Consider the following 26,942-nt stretch of genomic DNA (forward strand, 5'->3'; position numbering starts at 1 on the left):
AAGTCCCAGTAGGACTTCCGTGCAGAGCACCGCACACGAAGAAACGTATAGAAAACCCCTTGGCCAGGGTAAGAATTTTACCATTAAATGTGTTTTTGATGAGTTTAGTAATTTCTGATTCCATCGTTATATCTCAAATGAATATTAGTATTGAAGAGAGGTTTCAACACTCATTCAATTTTCTTGATTTTTACGGATCATATGGTTATACAGGGCACCCAAAAATATACTCTTGTTATCTTGCTACTTTGCTTGATGAAAATATACCAGGGGTATTGATTAGTCAAATAGTCCTATTGAATGGGGGTTGAATCTCACCTTGTTTCATCTGATTCTGATTGAGAATTTTCTTCCGTAGGGTTTTTCTTCCTGCTTTTCTTTTCCTGTTTTTTTTTTTTTTTGTCTTCGTTCCTGTTTCCTTTTTCTTTTCCTGTCTTTTTTTTTCCCCTATTTTCTTTCTGGATCTTATTTGGTGATCCATTACTGGTCCAGCTTGTCGTGCCCTACAGGGTGATCTATCTTGGTGGTGCTACAGGGTGATCCATCTCCGCCGTACTACAGGGTGATCCATCTCAGCAGTACTACAGGGTGATCCACTTCCGCCATACTACAGGGTAGCCTAACACCATATACCGGGTGGCCCAAAAGGAGCACGCAAGTTATAATTGATTTATTTGAAAATTTGTGCAATACTGAGATATTTAAATAATTGTTTGCCCTTATGTTTATTGATACCTGTTTATATAGTGTTGTTTATCGTTTATTGATTAAGAGTTGTTTATTGATACCTGATTGATATAGATATTTGTGAAACGGAAATTGAGGTATATTCTTCCTTTCACGATTGCTGATTGACACCGATGCGCCTACGCCTGAGCTCACGCGACGCAAACGAGTTTGTCTTACCATCCGATACTAGTATTTACGATTTCACCTACTCAATTTTCGTGGTAGTTTTACTCGACGTATTGTAGTTTTTTGAGCGTCGTTACTACCGTAATTTATGGCTGATTGAATTCGTGGTTAGATACACCGCGCTCTTGTATGGACATTTGAACATCGCGTAGTAGTGTGTATATTGCATTGTTGTCTTAGAAGCGTTGTTGGTTAATCCATGTAAGTTAGGATTACTGAATAAATCATATTGGGGATTTTTATCTTTTATTTCCAATATTAATTGGTAAGTTATTGATATTGTGAGTTACTTAGGGTATCTGGAGGATTAAATTTACCTGGCGCCCATTAAGATCTATTTGAAATTTGCTAAGTTGTTTAACCCACTCCCGTCTCCACTGTTTAGCTTAGCCGCGGATACCCATCTGTCTTATTTGTTACCGACAGATGATTTAGTCCCCTCTTGTGGTTTGTGAGGTGACACTTTCAGGAAAACATGTAAAATGTATTTCTGTTATTTTATATTTGTTATGAAAGATAACATCCGATCTTATATAATGGATTGCGTTGGTCATACTGAAATACAATATCAAGTATCTGAAAATCGCATGATACATGATTCTCTTTCAGGAAAACAGATGTGAAATGTATTTCTCTAATTTTATATTTGCTATGAAATATAGCACTCGATTCTATGAAATGGAATGTGTAGGTCATAACGAAATACAATTTCGTGAATGTTTAAAAATCGCAAGATACGTGATCTCTTTCAGTAAAACAGTTGTGAAATGTATTGCTGTTATTTTATATTTCTTATCAAATATAACACTTGATTTAGTAAAATGGAATATGTTGGTCATACTTGAATACGATTTCTTGAATGTGCCCAAAAATCGCAAGATACATGATTCTCTTTCAGAAGAATTGATGTGAAATGTATTGCTGTTATTTTATATCTGTTATGAAATATAACACTCGATCTTATGAAATGAAATACATTGTTCATACTGAAATACAATTTCTTTAAAGTATCTAAAAATCGCATGATACATGATTCTCTTTCATAAAAACAGATTTGAAATGTATTGCTTTTATTATATATTTGTTATGAAATATAACACTCGATCCTATGAAATGGAATGTGTAGGTCATAACGAAATACAATTTCGTGAATGTTTAAAAATCGCAAGATACGTGATCTCTTTCAGTAAAACAGTTGTGAAATGTATTGCTGTTATTTTATATTTCTTATGAAATGGAAATATGTTGGTCATACTGAAATACAATTTCTTGAATTTGCCTAAAAATCGCAAGATATATCATTCTCTTTCAGAACAGATGTGAAATGTATTGCTGTTATTTTATATTTGTTATGAAAGATAACACTCGATCTTATATAATGGAATTCGTTGGTCATACTGAAATAACATTTCTTTAAAGTATCTAAAAATCGCATGATACATAATTCTCTTTCAGAAAAACAAATGTGAAATGTATTGCTTTTATTATATATTGGTTATGAAATATAACACTCGATCTCATAGAATGGAGTATGTTGGTCAAAATGAGTGTGTCTAAAAAATCGCAAGATACATGATATTCTTTCAGGAAAACATATGTGAAATGTATTATTGTTATTTTATATTTGTTAGGAAATATAACACTCGATCTTATATAATGGAAAACAGATGTGAAATATATTTCTGTAATTTTATATTTGCTATGAAATATAACACTCGATCCTATTGAATGGAATGTGATGGTCATAACGAAATACAATTTCTTGAATGTGCCCAAAACTCGCAAGATACATTATTCTCTTTCAGAACAGATGTGAAATGTATTGGTGTTATTTTATATTTGTTATGAAAGATAACACTCGATCTTATAGAATGGAGTATGTTGGTCATACTGAAATACACTTTTTTGAGTGTGCCTAAAAAATCGCAAGATACATGATTTTCTTTCAGGAAAACATATGTGAAATGTATTATTGTTATTTTATATTTTGTAGGAAATATAACACTCGATCTTATATAATGGATTGCGTTGGTCATACTGAAATACAATATCTTTCAAATATCTGAAAATCGCATGATACATGATTCTCTTTCAGGAAAACAGATGTGAAATGTATTTCTGTAATTTTATATTTTCTATGAAATATAACACTCGATCCTATTGAATGGAATGTGATGGTCATAATGAAATACAATTTCTTGAATATGCCCAAAACTCGCAAGATACATTATTCTCTTTCAGAACAGATGTGAAATGTATTGCTGTTATTTTATATTTGTTATGAAAGATAACACTCGATCTTATACAGAGTGACCCATTTGAAAGCGGGCCACCTCTCTAAAACTGTTATTTATTATCCGATTCAGAAGTTTTTTTTTTCAATAGATAGAGCGTCAATAGTTCTATTAGAGTGCTGTGAAGTCGAAATATAAATAAAATTTTCAAGGCCTACTTCGAATTTTTTTCAAGGTCAAAAATCCAAAAAACATACTAGCGATTTTTTTATATGAAATTTGACGACGCCACTGGATTTGTGATGCTTTCAAATGGTTGTGACTGAAATTTCAAGATAAAATAATGTTTTTTAACAGAAATATGGCATAAGTAAAATATACCAATCACTGTCAAAATAATTCAAATAGTTGTATATTAAATAACAATTTTGTAAATAATATGGTTTGAAATACTTCTTCAGAACATAACAACTTTATGTGCGATATAGTTATCTTTATTAGCACACTGCAGTTTGTTGTCAAAGAATAGAAATACACATCTTTATATCATAATATAATTATCAATATTAAAACCATAAATGAACCACTACAAAAGAATGTATTAACATGACAATGCCCACACATTAAATTTTGGACTGTTCCACCAAATCTCCATTCAATTCGATACATTTATCATATCGTTTTCTAATGTTAACCAAAACATTCAATAATTGATTTGGGGTGATATCTCTGCAAGCCTGTCTTATTCTTTCACGCAGTTCCTCTTTGCTCGTTGGGCGAGTTTTGTATACTTTTTCCTTAACGGTGCCCCATAAAAAAAAATCAAGTGGAGTCAAGTCCGGGGATCTGGGGGGAAACTCAATCAGTGAACTATTTCGCCCTATCCACCGATTAGGAAAATTTTCTTCCAGCCAATCTCTAACAATCCTGCTATTGTGGATGGAACAGCCATCTAATTGAAATAGAATATGGGCCTCTTCTGCTAGTGGAAGTTCATCCATAGCGTTGGAAAACTCGTTTTTCAAAAAATTCAAAAAAATTTGACCATTCAAATTGTTTTCAAAAAAAAAGGGCCAATTATTCTGGTATGTAATATTCCGCACCAAACATTTATTTTTTGGGAGTACTGTCTTCTGCAATTTATTATCCAATGTGGATTTTCTTCCGTCCAGTACCTTGAATTTTGAGAATTAACTGTTCCATTGGTTGTGAATGTTGCCTCGTCACTGAACAAAATTTTTTTCAGAAAATTCCTGTTATTTAGATATTCTCCTTGAGCCCATAAACTATACTCCATCCTCTTTTCATTATCGCCTTCTTCTAAGGTGTGAAGAAACTTTGGTTTAAAGGGCTTCATATTATTATATTTCCTAAGATTTCTCCTTATTGTTTCACGCGGTAAGTTGATGTCCAAACTTGCAATTCTCACACTTGTTTTCGGATTATTATTAAAATAATTTCGAATTCGTTCAGAATTATTTCGTCTCTGCCTTTGTACAGTATTAATATTCTTCAGGATATGTTTACTAACAGCTCCATACTGATTGAAAATTTTGTTTACTCTTCCAACTGTAGCTCTGCTAATATTTCGACGCTCCGGATGCATGTTATTGAAAATTCTACATACTTCCCTTTCGGATCTGTCGTTGTTACCACGAAGTTTTACTATTTCAATTTTCTCCTGCAAAGTCAAATTATCTGCCATACTTCTTTATTAGTGTAGGTACTTGAAGAGTTATAAACTTCACTATTAATACTGACAAATTTGTGTCTTTTCGTCTTTTATTTTAATGACTTGTCATCTCCACGGCAACTTAACTTTCAAAGCCTTCTAATAAAAATAATATTTTCGAAATGTGGCATCCCAAACATGTTTGAATGAAACCAAGATATGTAGATATTCGGAATAACTGACAACCACCAAAGAGGAACTGCGTGAAAGAATAAGACCAGGCTTGCATAAATGTTACCCCAAACCAATGATCGAATTTTGATCGAATCTTATGATTAGTTAGCATTAGAAAATGGTAGAATAAACGTATCGAATTAAATCGGAAATTAGTTACAAAGTACGGAAATTAATGTCTGGGCACTCTCATCTCAATCCATTTTTTTGTTGTAGTTCATTTATTTCATCAGTATTGGTTATTATTGATTATTGAATATTGATTACTATTTGATGTAAAGATGTATATTTCATTTCTCTGATGACAAAAAAACTGCAGTGTTTTGATGGACATAACTATCTTCTATACTTTATGGAGTTCTGTTTGAAAGAAACATAATTTGACACCATTTTGAATAACTGCTGTTTACAAGCTCGACTGCTAACGACGTGAAAGAGCATTTTAAACGATATTATTAATAATATTGTGATTTAATATGACGACAATTCGAAATATTTAGATAAAGTGATAAAAATTTTACTTATGCTATATTTCTGTTAAAAAAACATATTTCATCTTGAAATTTCAGTCACAACCATTTGAAAGCATCACAAATCCAGTGGCGTCGTCAAATTTCATATAAAAAAATCGCTAGTATGTTTTTTGGATTTTTGACCTTGAAAAAAATTCGAAGTAGGCCTTGAAAATTTTATTTATATTTCGACTTCACAGCACTCTAATAGAACTATTGACGCTCTATCTATTGAAAAAAAAAACTTCTGAATCGGATAATAAATAACAGTTTTAGAGAGGTGGCCCGCTTTCAAATGGGTCACTCTGTAGAATGGAGTATGTTGGTCATACTGAAATACACTTTTTTGAGTGTGCCTAAAAAATCGCAAGATACATGATTTTTTTTCAGGAAAACATATGTGAAATGTATTATTGTTATTTTATATTTTGTAGGAAATATAATACTCGATCTTATATAATGGATTGCGTTGGTCATACTGAAATACAATATCTTTCAAATATCTGAAAATCGCATGATACATGATTCTCTTTCAGGAAAACAGATGTGAAATGTATTTCTGTAATTTTATATTTTCTATGAAATATAACACTCCATCCTATTGAATGGAATATGATGGTCATAACAAAATACAATTTCTTGAATGTGCCCAAAACTCGCAAGATACATTATTCTCTTTCAGAACAGATGTGAAATGTATTGCTGTTATTTTATATTTGTTATGAAAGATAACACCCGATCTTATATAATGGATTGCGTTGGTCATACTGAAATACAGTATATTTCAAGTATCTGAAAATCGCATCATACATGATTCTCTTTCAGGAAAACAGATTTGAAATCTATTTCTCTAATTTTATATTTGCTATGAACAGAACAGATGTGAATACCTTTTTGGGGAGCATGCAACTCATCCCTCCTCTCTTCTGTATTAATATTACAGAAGAGGGCACTAAGATGTCTCTGTAAAGTTACACCCAGAGAATCGTGCAGGAATTTGTTCACTGCCAATAAAATGTTAACAGTCATCGCACTTTTTATCTTAGAGACAGTTTGCCTTATTTATAAACATAAATCGAAGTTCAAGTTTGCTTCTACTCCTTATGCTACTCGCAATAGCAATTATACCTTTAGACTTCCCATCCCAACTTCAAATTTAATCAAGGATTCCATATACTACAATGGTGGTAAATTGTTCAATCATTTACCATTAGAAATGAGATCTGCAAATTTAAGCAACGTTCATTTCAAAAAGGCGGTGAAGAACCTCCTTGTGGATAGACCCTATTATAGTTTGGAAGAGTATTTTAGCGAATCCTTTTAATGATATATTACTAATATTTTTACTACTATTGTACCTTCACTTTATACATGGTGGTATTTTACCTATACATTTTTAGAACTTTTTTTATATTTACATTTATACATTTTTGGAACTTTTTTATATTTACATTTATACTTTTTTAGTACTTTTTTTATATCAACATTGTATTTCTTGGACTTTGTCAATAAGATACAAACCTTCGGACAATAAAGTATATTTTGATTTGATTTGATTTGAATGATTTGCTGTTTTTATATTTGTTATGAAATATAACACTAGATCTTATAGAATGGAGTATGTTGGTCATACTGAAATACACTTTTTTGAGTGTTTCTAAAAAATCGCAAGATACATTTTCTTTCAGAAAAACAGATGTGAAATGTATTGCTGTTATTTTATGTTTGTTATGAAATATAACACTCGATCTCATACAATGGATTACGTTGGCCGTACTGAAATACGATATATTTCAAGTATCTGAAAATTGCATTATACATGATTCTCTTTCTGGAAAACAAATGTGAAATGTATTGCTGTTATTATATATTTGTTATGAAATATAACACTCGATCCTATGAAATGAAATGTGTTGGTCATAACGAAATACAATGTGTTGAATGTGTCTAAAAATCGCAAGATACATGATTTTCTTTGGAGAAAACCTATGTGAGATGTATTTGTTATTTGTGGTGTTATTTTATATTTATTGTGAAATATAACACTCGATCTCATAAAATGGAAAATGTGGGTCATACTGAAATACAATTTCTTGAATGTGACTAAAAATCGCAAGATACATGATTCTCTTCCAGAAAAACAGATGTGGAATGTATTTCACTTGTGGAGTCACCTTCTTGCACAACCGGTGTTACTTGATTCATGATGAGGGAACAAGTGGTCAGTTACTTAAGTGTGAAGCTGAAAACCTTCAAGTATTCAACATTGACATTGAATGACATTACAAGTCCTTGGGATATTTGTGTCATATGACCTCGATGACCTCATATGACCACATATATGAACACGTTAGGTCTCATGACCTTGTATTATGATCATGTCATATAATCTCAGACATGAAATTTCGAACCTCCAATCATTCGACTTTAACATTGAATGACATCACAAATCGTTAAGATATTTATATCTTATATGACCTTGAGTTATGAACATGATGTTGCGTGTCTCGTGACCTTGTGTTATGTGTTATGACTTATTTATTTTTCGAATATAAATATACATATAAATAGAAAATTTTATATATTACATAACTTTATTTTGTGTTTTTTTAATATTGATACTTTCATTATTTATTTTTTCAAATATGAATAATCAATTATACACTTTTAAATATGACTAGAAAGTGACATTCACACATAACTTTATTAGCAATTCACAAAAGATTTATTAGGGGAGGTTTCCCGAACTTAAAGCGTATTTTTTTCATGTAATAATAATAATAACTTTATTCAGAATAAAAGAAGAATGAATTAAGAGCCTACATGATTGCTCTGAATAAGAATACAATAATACCGATATAAGAATAATATATATAAAGATGAAATTTTCATGTAACTTCTTGCTGAAGTTTTCCAATTCCCGAATTTTAGTAGAAAGTTTATTCATGTGAGCAGATCTCTTTCGTTGAGCTGCAGCCATTTGTTCACACTCCACTTCAAGAAGAGAGACTTGCTCTTTTAGTTCAACAAGTTTTTCCCTCTTCGCTATATATTCCGTATCAATTTCATTGTAAACGTGATATATCTCTAAAAATTTGTCTGTCCTGGATCTCATAAATGGAACTCCATCGTATGCTTTCACGGGGTCAAGCGGTAGGGGCAGTGTAGACTCTGGACCAGGGGTGTCCAACTTGCAATGCCTCAAGGGCCAAAACTAAAACCTTTGATGTTGTCGCGGGCCATATAATAATTTTGTAACAAGTAATAACAAAATAAAGTGAGGTATAAAAATAATTAAAACAAAAAAGAGTATTATTTCTTTTATTGCTCAACAAATACATTTTTTGATAAACGGAAAATTTATTGATAACACTTTTTAATAATGAAGACAAACATTGCAAAAGCAACGAAAAAGATGTATCAATTAGTGTGAGGACTGTGGTCGATCGGCTTCATCCACCAATGAGGAAATGTCCACCTCCAGTTCAGTTGTAGACAGTCTCATAAGATGAAGTAAGGAAAAATCGGTTAGGTTGCTTCTGTTTTTGTTTTTAATGTATTTCATGGAGGAAAAGGCACTTTCACATGTATATGTGCTTCCGAACATTGACGTCATTTTCAGTCCAAAATCTCGCAGTTTTGGGAATTTCTCCTTTGGCAGTAATTTGAAAAATTCAGGTCCCTTTTCTTGTTTGGTGATTAGGTACATGTCTGCTTGAAGATCACATAACTCAAGCTGTAAGTTGGGTGGTTGATCATCAATGGTTGCTCCAAGAGGGTTATTATAAAGTAGTACACTGCTTTTAAGACTTTCAATTTCTTCAAATCTTGTATTGAATTCATCAATAACTTGTTCAATTTGTGAAATGCAGGATGAAAACTCAATATTTTCCTCACCGTTGAATTCTTCTGCTATTTGCAGACAGCTAGGGAAGTGTGTCAGGTTGTTCTTTTCCAAAGCACGTTTAAACACGTTCAGCTTATTCCGGAATCCGTTTATCATTCCGATCAAATCTGAAACCGTCTGGTTTCTTCCTTGGAGACTCAAGTTTAACTTGTTAAGATGATTAGTCAGATCTGTTATAAATGCTAACTGTCTTAAGAATTCTGGATCCTTAAACTTCTCTTCCAGTTCAGTTGTGTCAGATGAAACGTATTTGTTAAGGAATGCAGGGATTTCCTTTCTTATGGCAAAAAATCGTTCCATGCACTTTCCTGCACTCAGCCACCTTACATGGTTGTACATTAGCAAGTCTCCATACTCAGCCTCTGTTTCCACTAAAAACTGCTTAAGTTGCCTGTGTAAAAGAGATCGATTTCCACCTCTAATCATATTTATAATCTTAATCACGGTTTGGAAAACTTGATCTTCCTTGACTGATTTTCCACATAAAGCTCCCTGATGTATAATACAATGAATTGTTGGGCAAGTGACACCATTCTCTCGAAGCAGACCCACTAATCCAATTTTTTTACCTGTCATTGATGGGGCCCCATCTGTTGCTATGGCTGAACATTTATCAAAGCCTCCAATTCTGTCAACTGTTTTCTTCACAGCCTCATAGATGTCTTTTCCTTTTGTTGTTCCATAAAGAGGACAAATATCAAATAACTCCTCTTTACTGGTAAAATCATCAAAAGTAGTGCGCACAAATATTAACAGCTGACTAATATCGGTTTGATCAGTGCTTTCATCCAAACAAAGTGAGAAATATGAACTTTTCTTAACCAGGCTAAGCATAGATTTTTCTACTTGCTCACCCATAGCAACAATCCTTCTTTGTATGGTTTGATGTGAAAGTGGCACTGATTCAAATTTCTCCGCCATTTTAGAATCACCGAAAGCTTTGGCCATTTCAACAGCACATTTTTTTATCAAATTGCCATCAGTGAAAGGTTTTTTTGCCTTTGCCAGCTCAAGCGACACGGCATAAGATGCATGCAAAGAATGCGTTTGAGAGTGTAATATTTTACTGAACATACCAGTTTGCTGTTTAAGCTTTTTCTTCAAATCTGCAACTAGGGCACGCCGACTTTCATTTGTGTACGTAGCATACTTATTTTCATGCACTGTTGTGTAATGTCTTCTCACATTATATTCTTTAGGCACTGAAACTACATTCATGCACACTAAGCACTGCAACTTTCCATTATTGTTAGCAATCAAGTAATCACTCTCCCAACTTTCTTTGTAAATTCTGTTCTCACTATCAATTTTCCGTTTTATTGGTTTTACACTCATTATTGTATAAGAGGAATCTAAACAAAGAATTAATCAAGCACTGTTCACTAGCAACGTAATAGATTAGCCGACTAGAATACGTGTCAGTCGCACGATGGTGCCTGGCGACGGATGGTAAGCAGTGGGAGGTGGGAGGTGTAGCCTGCGTGAACTGTGATGCGCAGTAATCAGTGCAGTTCTCATAGTGGTGGAGGACGATTGTGTTCGTTACACGTCCGCAAAGCGGCACGCGGTACAGTACTTGTGATGTAAAAACACTGCTAAACCATGAAATATAAATTAAAAAATCTTTTTTCACAGTGGCAGCATTTAAAGAAAATATATGCTTTTCGAAAATCTTACGTGGGCCACAACAAATAGCCTCGCGGGCCGGATGCGGCCCGCGGGCCGCCAGTTGGACAACCCTGCTCTGGACTAACATCCTCGTATTCAGGATTGATCACTTTAACCTGTGGAATTAATGGAGGTGATGAACTAACATCTTGTGTCGTGTTTGAGTAATGATAATTACTCACTTTTTCACTTTCATTGACTTGTTTTCATCCCGTTTTTCATATTTCATCTTGTGCCTCCTTCTAGATGGAGACTTCGAGCTAGACTTTTTAGACTTCTTCGCCTTCTTCATTATCTTTTCTTCACTCTCCCTTTTTTTCTTTCACGTCTCTCAATGTCATCATCCGAACTGTTCTGATTGATTCAACTATGTGGAGATACCATATTCTTCGAATACGTTTCCTTCATCTCTAATATATTAGTCACAACAGATTGTAATGAGTTCTGAAGTGGCTCATCGAGATTCGGGGTGTAAGTCGCCATCACATTATCAGAGTTGGAGGGGTTGTCATTCAACACCACGTAGTTTGGATTGAAACCATTTAAAAATGATATAATACTTGCCATCTGCTTAATGAAAGTCATCGCCGGTTGTGGTGCGTCTCTTGAATGATCACGTTCTGGTTGACAACTACATCCCAACTACACCCATTTGTGATAGATTCACAGAGCTTGATGGTTTTAATAACGCCTCTTTCAACAAAGACATGGTTCTGAAATCATAAAAAAATAGATAATATAATATGATTAAATATAATTAGCTAACAAAAAGTTTTTGTCTTTTTCAACATCTTGATACAAAAAAGTGGGAATCTTTTAGAAAAAGCAATTTCAAAAGAAGTAACTCTATACAAAGAAGTAACTTTTAATCACAATGTACCCTTTCTGAAACAACTACTTGAAAAAAAAACATTGAATTGCATGAAAGAAAAATTACATTCAAAACAATTATTTTTATATGAACACTGAATCATACAAAAAAATAGTTTGTAAGAAGTCAAACACCGTTCTTTACCAAAATTAATCTCATCGTAACATATAACCTTTTCAATTTGATATGAATAATATAGTAGAGTGTACTTACACCGAGATTAATTTCAGCTGCTAAGATTTGACGGCGTTGATGGCGTTATTGAACTGAAAGGAAGAAATCGATTTCAAAAAAGAATTCCATATAATATCGTCATATCTCGAGGTACTTTTAGAAACCTTCAAACTTGTTCAGACTTTTTATAGTTAGATTGCGTTTACATTAAAACACAGTTTCGCAAACGACTACTTTTTTAAAAAACAATGATAAAAAAATGTTTGTAGAAAGTCAAAAAACAACACTCCTAAAAATATAACCCTTTCCATTCAAAATGAATAATATAGTAGACTGTACTTACATCGAGATGACGTCAACTGCTAAGAATCGTTGATGAATATCGGGTTGCTTGAGTCAACTGTATCACTTGACTTGACTGTATGACTGCCAGTTAGTTTGATGGGTAAGATATACTACAACAGAATGATGTGTTGTCCCTTCTGATGAGCGTCTGTTCTAGTGTTTGGAAAGTTCAGCCCTTTCTTGTAGGGGTTAAATTCGAGGTATATGATTTGTCCCAACGATACAAAATTAAAAATGGTAGAAAAGGGTAGTAAGAGCTTATTGTCGGTAAAAACTAATTTGAGATTTTACATTTGTCCAGAATGCAGGGTCATATAATCACAAAGTTGTTAGAATTTCATCATTTATCACCCTTTATAAACAATTTTCACTTCAAAGTCACTACAAGTGGTTGAATGTTCTTCCTAAAATTATCAATCAATATAACAACAAAGTTCATCGCACCATTGGCATGAAGCCTGCAGAGGTAAAATCATCCACAAAATTGTCCATTTATACAAAATCTGAGAAGCAGTATAGCAAACGTGAAAAAAGTTAATTCAAAATTGGAGATATGGCGCGAATTAGTAAATATAACAACGTATTCGCCGTAGGTTATACCGCAAACTTCACCACTGAACTTTTGAAAGTTATGAAAATTAATAGTACAGACCCTGTAACTTATGAGCTCGAAGATGTGAATGGACATCCAATCAAAGGTTGCTTTTATAAAATGGAGTTGAATGAAGCGAAAGATCCCAATACATATTTGGTTGAGCGAGATTTGAAAAAGAAGTGGTTGGGATTTTCTGGAGACCATAACTCTTGGATTGATTAACGTTCAATAATGTAATTGCAGCATTATTGTTCTTAGTGAAAAATAAAGATATTATAATGAAATTGGATTTTTCTTATTGTATTCAGAATGAATTTGGGGTTCTATATCGTAAAAAAACTAGTAATATTCAAACTGATTTTATTCATTACATATATATCTATTAACGGAATTATTCAATTATTATCGTTCGTTGTGATGGGTGTCACCATAACCAATGAAATGTATGATCGAATAACGTTACCATAGATTTCTAGTCGCCTCATCTGATCTTCACTCTCCAAACACCAACAATCCCGGAAGTGAAAGTTCTCATCGGGATGAAAATCACCAATATATTCACATAATATCCATCCACTTCTACACATACTACATGAATTGTTCCAACAATCTACTTTGTAGTTATCACAACGCATACAACGTTGATTTAGTAACTCGCAATTTGCTTTACAATTTACACAAATATTTCTACAAATTCCCATATTGTTACACACGATTTTGGTAAAACATCTCTAGCACTGATGATGGACGCATACTTCAGGAGTTGAATTATTTGTCTTATTCGGAATTGTGATTCGACTCTGAACTGGAACTGGATTTTCCAACACACATCTACGATACAAACCGGTACATGGATTATTATACGGTTTTGAATTCCATTCTTTCGGAAAAGGCATATTAGTATTCACTATTATATGTTGCAATATTCAACTGACAAATTCAACTGCGCTCTCATGAACCTATTTTCCCTATCATAAACTCATAGAATGAGTAGAGTGGTGGGGCTACCTCCTCCATAATCGAACAAATCATGAAAATCTTCTGCTGATTCTGAACTTCACTTACTATCCACCTGTACTATCAGTAGCTTCAAGATTTTCACTCAGAAATAAAGAAAAATGAATTCTGCAAAAATTAATGAAGTTTTGGCAAGGTTGACGCTCGAAGACGAAAATAATTGGTTTTCGAATGAAAATGCCGAACTTCCCAACATCATTATCGAAGGAGACGATATCATCGAAGGAGAAAACGATATAATCGATGTAGTAGATGACATCATTGTAGAAGAAGACGGTGGAGCCATAGCTGTTGCTGATAATCTGCAGGATATTGATGGTGTAATGGATCCGGAACTTCAAGATGAAGGTATTGATGATGATCCAGCGACAGACAATGGCAACATTGTCGGTGGTCGAACATTAATGATACGGATGAAAATCTTTCAGACCTGTACTGTGTGACGGACTCTCATGTGCGTATACGAACCATTAATGATAGCATCCACATGTTATGTTAGTGTTGTTTCAGATTTTATTCCCATCGAAATAGGAATAATGGGGGTGAGTACGTATGGACCTCTATTATAGTATATCGATGATGGAACTGACGCAAACGTGGTGCGAATCTTGTGACCGACCTCTGACAAACTTTCGCGGATTAGATGCACGCATTATTTGTAACTATGTCCCTTCACAATGAATTGTTATAATAAATATCATTATATTCATTATTGTCGTTGTTATTTTAATAATGAACCTTTTGATGGAGAAGAAAACCCCTTCTCAACGAAATATCATTGACACAATAAACATGATGAACTAAAGTGTATTGTTAGACATCCAAGGTTTTATTAGTAAGTTGATTTTGAATATATCTTCCAATGATTGGTGGAGAAGAGATAGCATAGAGTAAATCGCTATGTTGATGCGAATCTCAAACATTTTTATTACCATCTTTCATGTTTCACATTGAAATTTGTACTGAACTTACCTAATTTTTCAATTTGATCATCTATAAGTGATAGATATAAGTAATCAGTTTTTAATAAAATAATGTCTTAGGTTGAATACTGCTCCAAACCACGCAGTATTCCGTGTGCACCAGCCAAATTATGTACTCCGAGTAAACTAACATAACCTAACCATTCTGATCATCATCGATAATGACTATTTCAGGATCCGGAAAATCAGCTATATCACAATGATTTCTGGGGGTCGGCTAATTTATTTTGTTCAATTTCTTCATCCAAATACGGTTCCATACGGTCAGCGCTGGGTGATTCTCGAAAGATCGGAAAAATGCATTCATTACACCAAAGTCAGCGTCGAATCAATAAAATCCACGGTCCCCGTCCAAACCAATTGTGGTATCTGAATACCCATTAAAAAGTTGTTGTCCACACCCGTTGAATTGATAATTTCAACTTGATTGTCTCCATAGGCTGAATCTTCCGAAGGAACGAAATGAGGCTCACTTGTGGAATCAGCTTCTTGCACAACCGGTGTTACTTGATTCATGATGAGGAAACAAGTGGTCAGTTACTTGCAGTGTGAAGCTGAAAACCTCCAATCATTCGACATTGACATTGAATGACATCACAAGTCCTTGGGATATTTGTGTCATATGACCTCGATATATGAACACGTAAGGTCTCATGACCTTGTATTATGATCACGTCATATAATCTCAGACACGAAATTTTGAACCTCTAATCATTCGACTTTAACATTGAATGTGTAATTGTTTGTTTTTATCTTGAATGATAAATAAATAGAAAAAGGGTCCCAGCGAGAAATCAATTTGATGAAAACTTATATTTATTTTTACATAAATGGAAATACATAGGTCCCAAAGTTGGGAATAGAACTTAACTAAAAACTTAAACTAACCTTGAATGTTCGCTGGCACTTTCAGTTAGGCAATGTCCCTTAATCGCGCTTCATATCACTAACTAGGTATCAGTTTTTATATTTCCATTAGGTTAAGTCACCGGCATCCGCAACTCCAAGTAAGTTTTAATTCCTCGGGGATTTTTAACGATGATTTTGGGACTTCAACTAATCCAATTGAATACATAAATTTGACAAAAATCTTATGTGGCTTTGGTAACTCGTCGAACTTTTCAATATGCTCGGCTGCTCTCAGAAACACAACATTTTACCTTCAGAGTTGGCAACCGACTGTCGTCTCTGCACTTTTTCGGGCCCTTCACCCCGCACCTTTCACTCCAGTGGTCGTACCGTTCACCATGGGCGTACCCAGGGCGGTTACATTACCCCCCTATCAATTGGAGTCATTTTTTTTTCACCTCACTATTTAACTAACACTTTCTACCTACTCTTACAATCTAACTAACATAGTGGAAACAACTGAACGATAATTGATACTATAGCTGCTCTGGAACAGGCAAATATTTTTTTAAATTGCAAATGTTCTGTACGCCCTTTGACATACCTAATTCATCAACAATCTCATAAGAGTTCAACCCTACAACGGCGTTTACAGTATATGGGCCGTCATAAATCAAAAAGAATTTCTTTATTTCCTTATCCAACAAAGAAGATTGGGGGTGAGTTCTCACTGATACTTTATCGCCCACAATAAAATTAGTAATTGCTTTTCCCTTATCATGACGGGCTTTTCTTCTAGCTGCCTTCGATAGCAATCTTTCCTGTGCCAGATAAACATAATTTGGAGGGAGATGATAAGAGTTGCCTTCGGGAAAATTCACCCCGGCTACCAAATCGTTTCGCGGTGTTTCCCCAAAATGCAATTCTTCGGGAGTATAACCAGTACTCGAACTATAGGACCGATTCAACCATTTCTCAACCTTCGGTAGCATTAATACCCATTTGGTATGGGTCGAATAACAGAAAGCTCTAATGATTCGCCCGATTTCCCGATTATACCGTTCAGTTAAGTTACCTTGAGGAAAATAAACAGATGTATGGCGGACTTTGATGCCTTTCCTTCGGAGGGTGTTCAACCATAACTGGCTAGTGAACTGCGTACCATTATCCGAGAGGATAGACTCGGGTAGGCTTAGTCTTACAAAATGTTTATGAATGAGACAGTTTAGAATCGCACTAGCAGTGGCTCGTTTCAACGCCTATAGACATACATACTTGCTAAACGCATCCACCACAACTAATAATTGGGTGACCCCACCTCTGGCTCGCGGAAGAGGCCCCATAAGATCTAAACAATAAATTTGATTCGGCCTTTCGGCCATCACAGCGCCCATCTCGCCACTTAGTCTCAGGCTGATCTTCGATTTTTGACATAAAAGGCAGGTGGATACCAGTTGACTTACCATATGCTTGAGTTTGGGATAATAATAAAATTTAGTGAGAAAACTAACACATTTTTCGCGTCCAAAGTGTCCAAAAGTTTCGTGTTCGTATAAAATGACGTCGCGTAACATGCTTTTGGGTAGGCATAATTTAAACCCGGGATTCTTATCATTACCCATTCTGAATAATATTCCTTTATATACAATAAACCAGGTTCGAGTTCTCTCCTTACAGAATTCAGATCCCAAATCACTGATGATTTTTTTACAGAATTCATCATCCGATTGAAGAACTTTCAAGTTTTTGAATTTTTCCTTGATGGTTTTGACTTCCATTTCGGCTATTTCAATATTAACAGATTCCGGAATTTCCAATTCCTCTCCTTCTTTAACCGGAAAACGCGAAATCGTATCGGCAATAATATTATCAGTTCCCTTGCAATATACGACCTTTAGGTCATATTCCTGGAAGTAAAGTATCCACCTTGTTAACCTAAAGTTTAATAATCGGCATGATCGAATAAAAGAGAGGGCACGGTGGTCCGTAATAATTGTTAACTGTCGACCCAACACAAAAACACGCCATTCTTTCAAAGCATGCAATATCGCATACGCCTCTTTTTCTGTGACAGTGTATTTCAATTGAGGACCTCTCAGAATTTTACTAGTGAATCCGACATAATTTTTATCCCCGGTTTCTGGGTTGATCTGAAATAAACACCCCCCTACCGCAAATCCGGACGCATCAGTTTGGATATAGAATGGTTGCTCCATCCGTGGATGTTTCAACATTATAGTTTCTAAAAAAGCTTGTTTAATTTTTTCCATGGCTTCAGTTTGTTCCGCTCCCCAATTCCATGTAACCCCTTTCCGTAATAGTTTTAATAAAGGAGCGGTTAGTTCTGCAAAATGGTTCACAAAACCGACGGTCATAATTGACGAAACCTAAAAATGATCTCAAGGCTTTTATGTTCCTTGGGATTGGAAATTTTTGAATGGCATCAATACGATCCTCATCCATCTTAATTCCTTCGGACGTAATTATGTGCCCTAAAAACTTAAGTTCCTTCCGAATAAAATTACATTTTTTTAGTTTTAGAGTAATACCCGCTCTCCGGAACCGTTCAAAAATTATTTTTAAATGACTCATATGTTGAGAAAAGTCCTTCGAATATACTAACAAATCGTCCACGTAAGGAATAACAAATTCTTCTACCTCCCCCAGTATTTCACCTAAACCCCGAATGAAACTTGCAACTGAGGTGCTTAATCCGAATGGTAAAACTTGGAAAACATAGGTATCCCCATTATAACTAAATCCGGTGTACTTCTGGTGTTCCTTATGTATGGGTATTTGCCAATAACTTGCGGTTAGATCGAGCGAACTCAGACACTGGCCTTCCGTAAATTCGTACAACAGTTCCCCTGGGTTAGGTGGCATAACATGGTCCTTCACGATTCTACTATTCAAATGACGTGCATCTAAACAGACTCTTAATTGACCCCCTTTCTTTCTCACCACCACTAAAGGGTTTACGTACTCGGTTGGTGATTTCTTTATAACTCCCCACTCAAGCATTTCTTCTAATTGCCGGGTTACCTCGCTTCTATAAGCATGAGGTACCGGATATGATTTGAAATAAAATGGCGAATAGTCCTTAAGAACGATTTCATGGACGTACCCATTTGTTCGACCAGGCTGGTCCGAAAAAATGGTTTCGTACTCGGAAATTAATTGGAAAAGTTTTTTCTTCTCCTCATCTTCCTTTAATTCTGCCTTAGCAACCACCTCCCACATTTCGTTTTTAGAAAACCCCAAGTTGGGTCCTTTATAGGCAGTAGATATCACTGCTTGAGGTTCTTCATCGATGTATATTTCTTTAATATTCAAATGAACACTCGGCATTGGTTCACCTACAAATTTTAACTGAATTTCCTCACTATTAATCCATAACTTTAACCATTGATTTCTAATATCTAAATTAGCATTGAAATTGTTCAACCAGTCGCAACCAAAAATAATTTTGCGTGATAAACTCGGAATTACTAAACATGGATAGTCAAACTTTATTCTGTTTCTTACAGCAAATGACACATATAACTGTTCCCTAACATGATCTTTTTGTTTTCCTAACGCCCCCGAAACCGTTAAAACATTTGTAGGCAACTTTGGTAACTCCGGATTCAATTCTTACAATTGATTAGCAAAAGTTTGGGATATGCACGTCACCTGGCTTCCCGTATCTACCAAAACCCATTGCTTAGTACCCTCGATTTCTATTTCGATTGTTGGCAACACCGTGAGAGACTCAGTTCCCTCACTTTCTTCCATCGGGTCATCTTCTAGAATGTTTTCGAACGGCTCATTAAAAACGGTATCGCGTTCGACCTTCGCTCCCAGTGGTATTTTCTCCCACGTGACCAACAATCCCTCGTTCCGCCGCACCATTCCCCGCATTCGAGGAACGATTATTCGAGTATTGTTGACGATTTGAAGGTTGACCTCGTTGTCGGTTATTTTCGCGCCAGTTAGATCTTTCTGCGGTGCTCTCGTTTCTTCCTTCTCCGTTCTCCGTAACGTCTAGTTTCCGTAAAAACTTTTCGATACTATCAGCATCGCGTACCCCCCAATTTAAAATCGCTTTTCTTACTTCAGGTGAGAAATGGTTGATAATCAATTCAATTTGTTCTCCTTCCGTTAAGGAGTTCGATAACAATTTACTTTCTCCTAACATTCTCAAAAAATAATCAGCCTTTGGCCCGTTTTTATATGTCCCGAATTTAATTCGATTAAAAACTTCTCTCTCATCATCCGAGCTCCAATATCTCTCAAAACATAATTGTTTGAACTGTTCGTAGTCAGTAATAGATTCCTCTTTCAGGGAGCTCCAATCTTGTGCCGAACCCCGTAAGCATTGCATTGCAAAAAAAACTTTTTTTTCGTCAGGCACTCCCGCCTCATTAAATAATTTTGATAGCTTTTTAATAAATGTGACTGGGTGCATTGACCCCCCAGGTGCAAAAATAGTGACGTACCCCCCAAATCTTTAAACGCGGCAATATAAGCTCTGTTGGGGCTACTGCATGCATTTTCTATATTATCAATATTCGAGACTTGAGGTATAACCCCAGATATTCCCTGTTGGATTTGGTTTACATGTACTTGTTTCTGAGATTCATTTTTTTCTACCGTTTCTGTTAGTTGTTCAAGATTCTTATTAATTATTGACAGGTTATTTGTAAGGCTAGCATTCAAATTTGTAAATAAAGTACCTAATGTACTATTTAAAGATTGAATTAGTTCGGTAACCATTTGTTGGTTCGTTTCATTGTTTTCTTCCATCTCTGTTGTTTGATTTTCACTAACAGATTGGTTTTTACTATTCTTATTTTTCACCATTTTGACTTCTCCCTGGCCATGGACTGAAACTCAATGTTTTTCCAGCCCTCTAGTTAGGCGCCAAATGTAATGGTTTGTTTTTATCTTGAATGATAAATAAATAGAAAAAGGGTCCCAGCGAGAAATCAATTTGATGAAAACTTATATTTATTTTTACATAAATGGAAATACATAGGTCCCAAAGTTGGGAATAGAACTTAACTAAAAACTTAAACTAACCTTGAATGTTCGCTGGCACTTTCAGTTAGGCAATGTCCCTTAATCGCGCTTCATATCACTAACTAGGTATCAGTTTTTATATTTCCATTGATTTGACTTCATCTGAGTCGTCAATCTCAATATAGGATTTGGAATTTTTTGAACTGTGCCATTGACGGCATTTAATAATCAATGCTTTAATTATCTTATTTTTCAGAGATTGAAAATTAATACCTAATTGTTACTTTCACTATTTTTTTAACTAATCAGATTTGCACTTTAAGTTATGACTAAAAAATAACATACATAACTCTATTTTGTTTTTTGAAATAAAAAATGATTACTTGTTACTTTTCTCATTTATTTTTCAAATATAAATATACATTTTTACATATAAATAGAAAATGTTATACATTACATAACTTTATTTTGTTTTTTTTTTCTATTAGTGACTAATTGATACTTTCATTATTTATTTTTTCAAATACGAATAATCAATTATACACTTTTAAATATGACTAGAAAGTGACATTCACACATAACTTTATGAGCAACTTCCAAAAAATATTTATAAAAGATTTATTAGGGAGGTTTTCCGAACTTGAAGCGTATATTTTTTCATGTAAAAATAATAATAACTTCATTCAGAATAGAAGAATAATGAATTAGACTAAGAGCCTAAATGATTGCTCTGAATAAGAATAAAATAATACATATATAAGAATAATATAAAAAATATTATGATACACGAATAATAGAATGCAAATGTAAAGGAAAAGAACAAAATATTACGAGAGATGTAAGATGACATTTTCATGTATCTCCGTGCTTAAGTTTTCTAATTCCCGAATTTTAGGAGATTTTTTTTTATGTAAGCAGATCTCTCTCGTAGAGCTGCAGCCATTTGTTCATACTCCACTTTAAGGAGAGAGACTTGCTTTTTCAGTTCAACAAGTTTTCCCCTCTTCGCTATATATTTCGTTTCAATTCCATCGTAAACGTGATATATCTCTAAAAATTTGTCTCTCCTGGATCTCATAAATGATTTTACGGGGTCAAGTGGTAGGGGCGGTGTAGACCCTGGACTAATATCCTCGTATTCAGGATTGATCACTGCAAGCTGTGGAATTAATGAAGGAGATGAACTAACATCTTGTCGTGTTTGAGTAATGATAATTACCTGTTGGACTGATGTAGAAGGTTCTGCTATGACTTCCATCTCTTTCACTTTTATTGACTTGTCTTCATCCCTTATTTATGATTCATCTTGTGCCTCCTTTTAGATGGCGACTTTAAGCTAGATTTTTTAGACTTCTTCGCGCTCTTCATTATCTTTTCTTCACTCTCTATTTTTTCTTTTACGTCTCTCAATGTTATCATCCGAACTGTTCTGATTGTTTTAAGTATGTGGAGATTCCATATTCTTCGAATACGTTTCCTCCATCTCTAATATATTAGTCACAACAGATGGTGATAAGTTCGGAAGTGGCTCATCGAGATTCGGGGTGTAAGTCGCCAACACATTATCAGAGTTGGAGGGGTTGTCATTCAAGTCCACGTGGTTTGGATTGAAACCATTTAAAAATGATTTAGCACTTGTCACCTGCTGAATGGCATAAACATTGATAGAGCAATGATTCATAATCTCAAATTTAGGAATGTTTTAATTTTAGTGGAAAATCCATACCTGCTACATTCAATACGGTAGAAAAGTGAGGATATGATGAAATTTTACACACTCTCACACTGGCAGGATACAACGCTGAATTTACAGCCCATGCAAAACAGTACCTTTAATGAAAATCGCATATAATTAACTTAAATTTTTAACATTAGCTTATCTCTAAAGCAAATAAAAGTTTCTTTACATAAAGCTTTTGTGAAGATGTCTGTCACATTTTGGTTGGTTGAAACATATTCGATTTGTATTTGTTTTTGAGCAACTAGATATTTTAAATAATGACTTTTGATGTCAATGTGTTTAGCCTTCTTAGAATTTTCGTAACTTTTTGACATGAAAATAGAGCTTTTGTTATCGCAATAAAGTAGAGCAGAATTATACATTTTAAAATCATTTAGAATTCCTTTTAAATTTATAAGGTCTTGGGATCCGGCAGCCGCTGCCACATATTCGGCCTCTGCAGTGGATAAAGCAACACACGTTTGTTTTTTTGAGAACCATAAAACAGGATTGGTTCCGTGTAGAATTATGCATCCGCTTACGCTTTTACGATCCTTTTTGTCTGTTGCCCAGTTAGCATCTGAGTATCCATTCAGTCTTAGATCTGTGTTTATGTCCTTTTTGTATATCAATCCATTTTCCTTTGTTCTTTTCAAATATCTTATTATCCTTTTTCCTGCACTCCATGTCTCTTTAGTTGGTTTATCTAAAAACCTACTTAGGTATGAGACAGCAAATGAAATATCCGGTATAGTTATTGTCGATAAATACATTACCCCTCCTATCAATTGTCTGTATGGAACATCTATTATTTGACTGTCTTTGTTATACTGAAAACCTATTTCCATTGGTGTACTTTTATCATTACACTCTTCCATATTAAAATTCTCTATTAATTTCTCTATAAAATGTGATTGTTTTATTAAAATTTCATTATCCGTTCTTGTTATACACATACCCAAGAAGTTTTTAATGTTCCCTAAATCTTTTGCTTGAAAGGAATCTTGTAATAGTTTTCCTGCCTTTTCCATATTGTTTTACTGTCCATCTACTAACATGTCATGTATATTAAGATAAAAATTTCGTCTCCACAATATAAGCAGCAGTCATATTTAGAACGAATAACATTGTTTTTCAGTGCAAACTCGTTAAAAGTATCATTCCAAACTTTTGTTGATTCCTTCAATCCATATAACGCTCTATTTAATTTTAACCCATTAAGTCCCACGGCCTTTTTTATTTTAAATCAAATTTCTGAACTGTGGATGAGTTTGAAAACTTTATTATAAACAAAATGATATAAGACAGTAATGTTATAATGTTAACAGAAAGTGAGCTATATATATGTACTTGAATGAGTACACTGGGAACTATGGCAACATAAACGATAAATTATTCAGAATGATAAATTTGGAAGCAATCACGCTCAATACATAAGGTAACTCCACATTTTGCGCAAAACCATCTAGCTCTCATGTGGCACTGCTTACATCTCAGTTGTTTATCCAATTTATTTGGAAAATGGCCACCTTCTTGGAGTCTTATGCAATCGGGTACTGATCCTGAGGGCCTAGTTCTTGAGAACTCTCCTTTTAGAAACATAACCAGGTAGTGCCGTGCTATATCTCTTTGAAAAGCCAACAGATCAATTTTTTCATGTGAAGCTAGTTGATGAAGCCTCCAAGCGTTAACAACTGACACATTGATCATGTGTGTGAACAGTACCCACCACCATTTCTTTCCTCGAATGTTGATTCGATAGTTATTTACAGCTTGGTCCTGCAGATCAACACCACCCATACCATGGTTGTAATTTTGAAAGACTTTGGGCTGTGGAACTTGAACTTTTGATTATGCTGCTGTCGACCACCGTCTGACTTGTCCGAGCGGTTCCACAGAATCATGATTTGTGGCCATGGTTACTACATTATTATCTTTCCAACGTACGAAAAGTAATAGAGAGTCGCTATCGTAGACGTATTCAAATTCGCCTCGGTCCCTTTTTTGAAATAATTTTACTGCTGAAAGCGGATATTTCTTTGTTCTGTTTTCTCTGACTGTGCCTGTAGCTCTTTGGCCGCTGTCTTTCAAGGTTTTCAATAAAGCGTGGCTGGTAAAATAGTTGTCGAAGTAAACAATATGATCAGATGGAACTGCCACAATTTCCAACAAATCCAAAACCACTTTGGAACCTAAAGGGAGGTTTTCATCGCTTGTCTGATTTTTGAAATTTGAGAAATCATCAATAATAACTTGAAAATATTTATGACCATCATGAGTAGCTACAGTTACCGGGCCTGCAATATCGCTATGAATCAACTCACCTATATGTGCAGTTGTTGTATTACATTTATTAAAACTTTTTCTTGTACTTTTACCTTCTATACAATTTTTACATACATTATTACTAAATGGCAACCCTATCTGTTTTAGACTGTACCTATTTAAATGACCCAATCGTCTGTGCCACAAATCATTATGAATTTCTGATACAAAGTTTTTATTCGTAACCATACTTATATTAGCTTGATCATTCATAGTTTTAAAATCTATAAATAGGTAAAATAAATTGTTAAGTGCATTACAATAAAATGTTGAGTGATTCTTAATTATTTTAGCACTTGTTTTTACTGATTTATCATTTTCAAATATTATTTTAAAATCCTTTCTTAATAATTTAGAGACAGAGATTAAGTTATGAGACATACCTGTTACTATAAGTACTTCTAATATTATTTGTTTGCCTTGGCAAATACCGTTCAAAATACCTTTCTTTTTTGCATCCAGAATTTCATTGTCTTTAGCTGTTCCTATCTTAATTTCTGTATCCAAGCTTACTACATTTGACATGTACTGTTCTAGTTCACCTACTACCATATGCTCTGTACAACCAGAATCTAAAATAAAATTATGAAAACTTTTAATTGGTGTAATACTATTTAATGCTATAAAGGATGTCTCTTCTGTATTGTTCGCCTGTGTTGCACACTTCCCTCTGTATGGTTGACCTCTACTACGTCCTCGATAGTTGCCTCTACTAGCTTGCCTCTACTTCTAGCTCTGCAGTCAGCTTCAAATTCTTCATTTAATGATAACAGCAAGTGGCAAACTTTGTCTGTTTCTTCTACTTTGGATCCAACGCTTTCTAATTCTCTGATTAAGCTGTCAAACTTTTGAAAGTGATCTTCTAACATCTCATGTTTTTTATGCTTTAGGGTTAGCAGCCTTTTCTTTAAAGTTAATTTCGGGAATACACTTTTTCTCTGAAAAACGTCTTCAAGAGATTTCATCATCTGTTTGGCTGTTTTTGAGTCTTTTATTGTATCTATGTGTTGTGTCTAATAAACCGTCAGATGGTAAAACAACATAAAATCATAACAAAACTGACGATAAGTAAGCTAGGACCAATAAACGAAGAGTGTATTAGAAAAATTGTTTGTTTGCCAATCACAAGTGATGAAAAAGGATATGTTTTTAAAACTTTATGAGCCGTGTAGTAAATTTATTCACTGAATAATCAGCTGGCAACTTTTTTTAAAAACTATTTTTCAAATACACTTATTCTTTTAGTAAGGTTAGGTTTTTCCAATAGATGTTTTACAAATCAAGGTGAAATAACTCAAATGCTACATTGTATCCCTTACAATTAATAACCATTGCTTTTCTTAACCCTTCGGTACCCGCACCTGTTTTTGGAACACGGATACCCGCACTGTATCTCTCAGATCGTATTACACTTCAAAACAAAAATGAACCTAAAAATTAAACTTTTTATTATAATTAAATAAAAATGCAAAATTCACATTATTTAAATGATTCGGAGCAATTATTGCACACCATGAGTGAGTGTTCTATGCATAAGAATTTTTTACATTTCACACAAGAATATCTTGTAAGTCTTCTCTTTTTACAGTCTCCACAGCTGCTTCGCTTATTGTTCCTGTCGGCAATTAATTCGACGGTTTCTTCAATCTGTAGTAATTCTTTAATTCTGTCTCGAATTTGTCTTGGCACATTAACATTTGCAGCACGTATACGTACAATCTGCGTCGTAGATAGTGAGCTTCGTCAACGTTCCCTTCATATAAAACTTGACTATTAATGCCAGCTACATTGAGCAAAGAATAAAAAATGACCATAGGCCACCGTTTTGTATTTCTTGCGCAATTATACGAGGTACATAACCGATCTACTACGTCCACGCCACTTTTGGTTTGATTGTAAAACGTAACAATCTCCGGTTTG

The 26,942-nt window shown here is 34.3% G+C and overlaps 2 protein-coding genes across 2 annotated transcripts; both read right to left on the reverse strand.

Annotated features, from left to right (window-relative positions):
• Positions 1–8,991: 8,991 nt before the first annotated feature.
• LOC141482599 (general transcription factor II-I repeat domain-containing protein 2B-like) lies at positions 8,992–10,809 on the reverse strand. The gene is made up of 2 exons (XM_074176105.1): positions 9,465–10,809; positions 8,992–9,386 (listed from the first exon to the last, which is right to left on the reverse strand). Exons 1-2 carry the CDS (start codon positions 10,807–10,809, stop codon positions 8,992–8,994), a joined length of 1,740 nt encoding a protein of 579 aa, XP_074032206.1.
• Positions 10,810–21,352: 10,543 nt separating this feature from the next.
• LOC141483938 (uncharacterized) lies at positions 21,353–26,731 on the reverse strand. Its single transcript, XM_074179039.1, has 2 exons — positions 22,197–26,731; positions 21,353–22,136 (listed from the first exon to the last, which is right to left on the reverse strand). The coding sequence occupies exons 1-2, from the start codon at positions 22,233–22,235 to the stop codon at positions 21,855–21,857; spliced, it is 321 nt and encodes a 106-aa protein (XP_074035140.1). The 5' UTR covers positions 22,236–26,731; the 3' UTR covers positions 21,353–21,854.
• Between the last annotated feature and the right edge of the window lie 211 nt (positions 26,732–26,942).

Source organism: Leptinotarsa decemlineata, unplaced genomic scaffold (genome assembly GCF_025532065.1).
Source record: "Leptinotarsa decemlineata unplaced genomic scaffold, Ldec_3_MD MMD2_P_RNA_scaffold_14, whole genome shotgun sequence".
Taxonomy (NCBI): domain Eukaryota; kingdom Metazoa; phylum Arthropoda; class Insecta; order Coleoptera; family Chrysomelidae; genus Leptinotarsa; species Leptinotarsa decemlineata.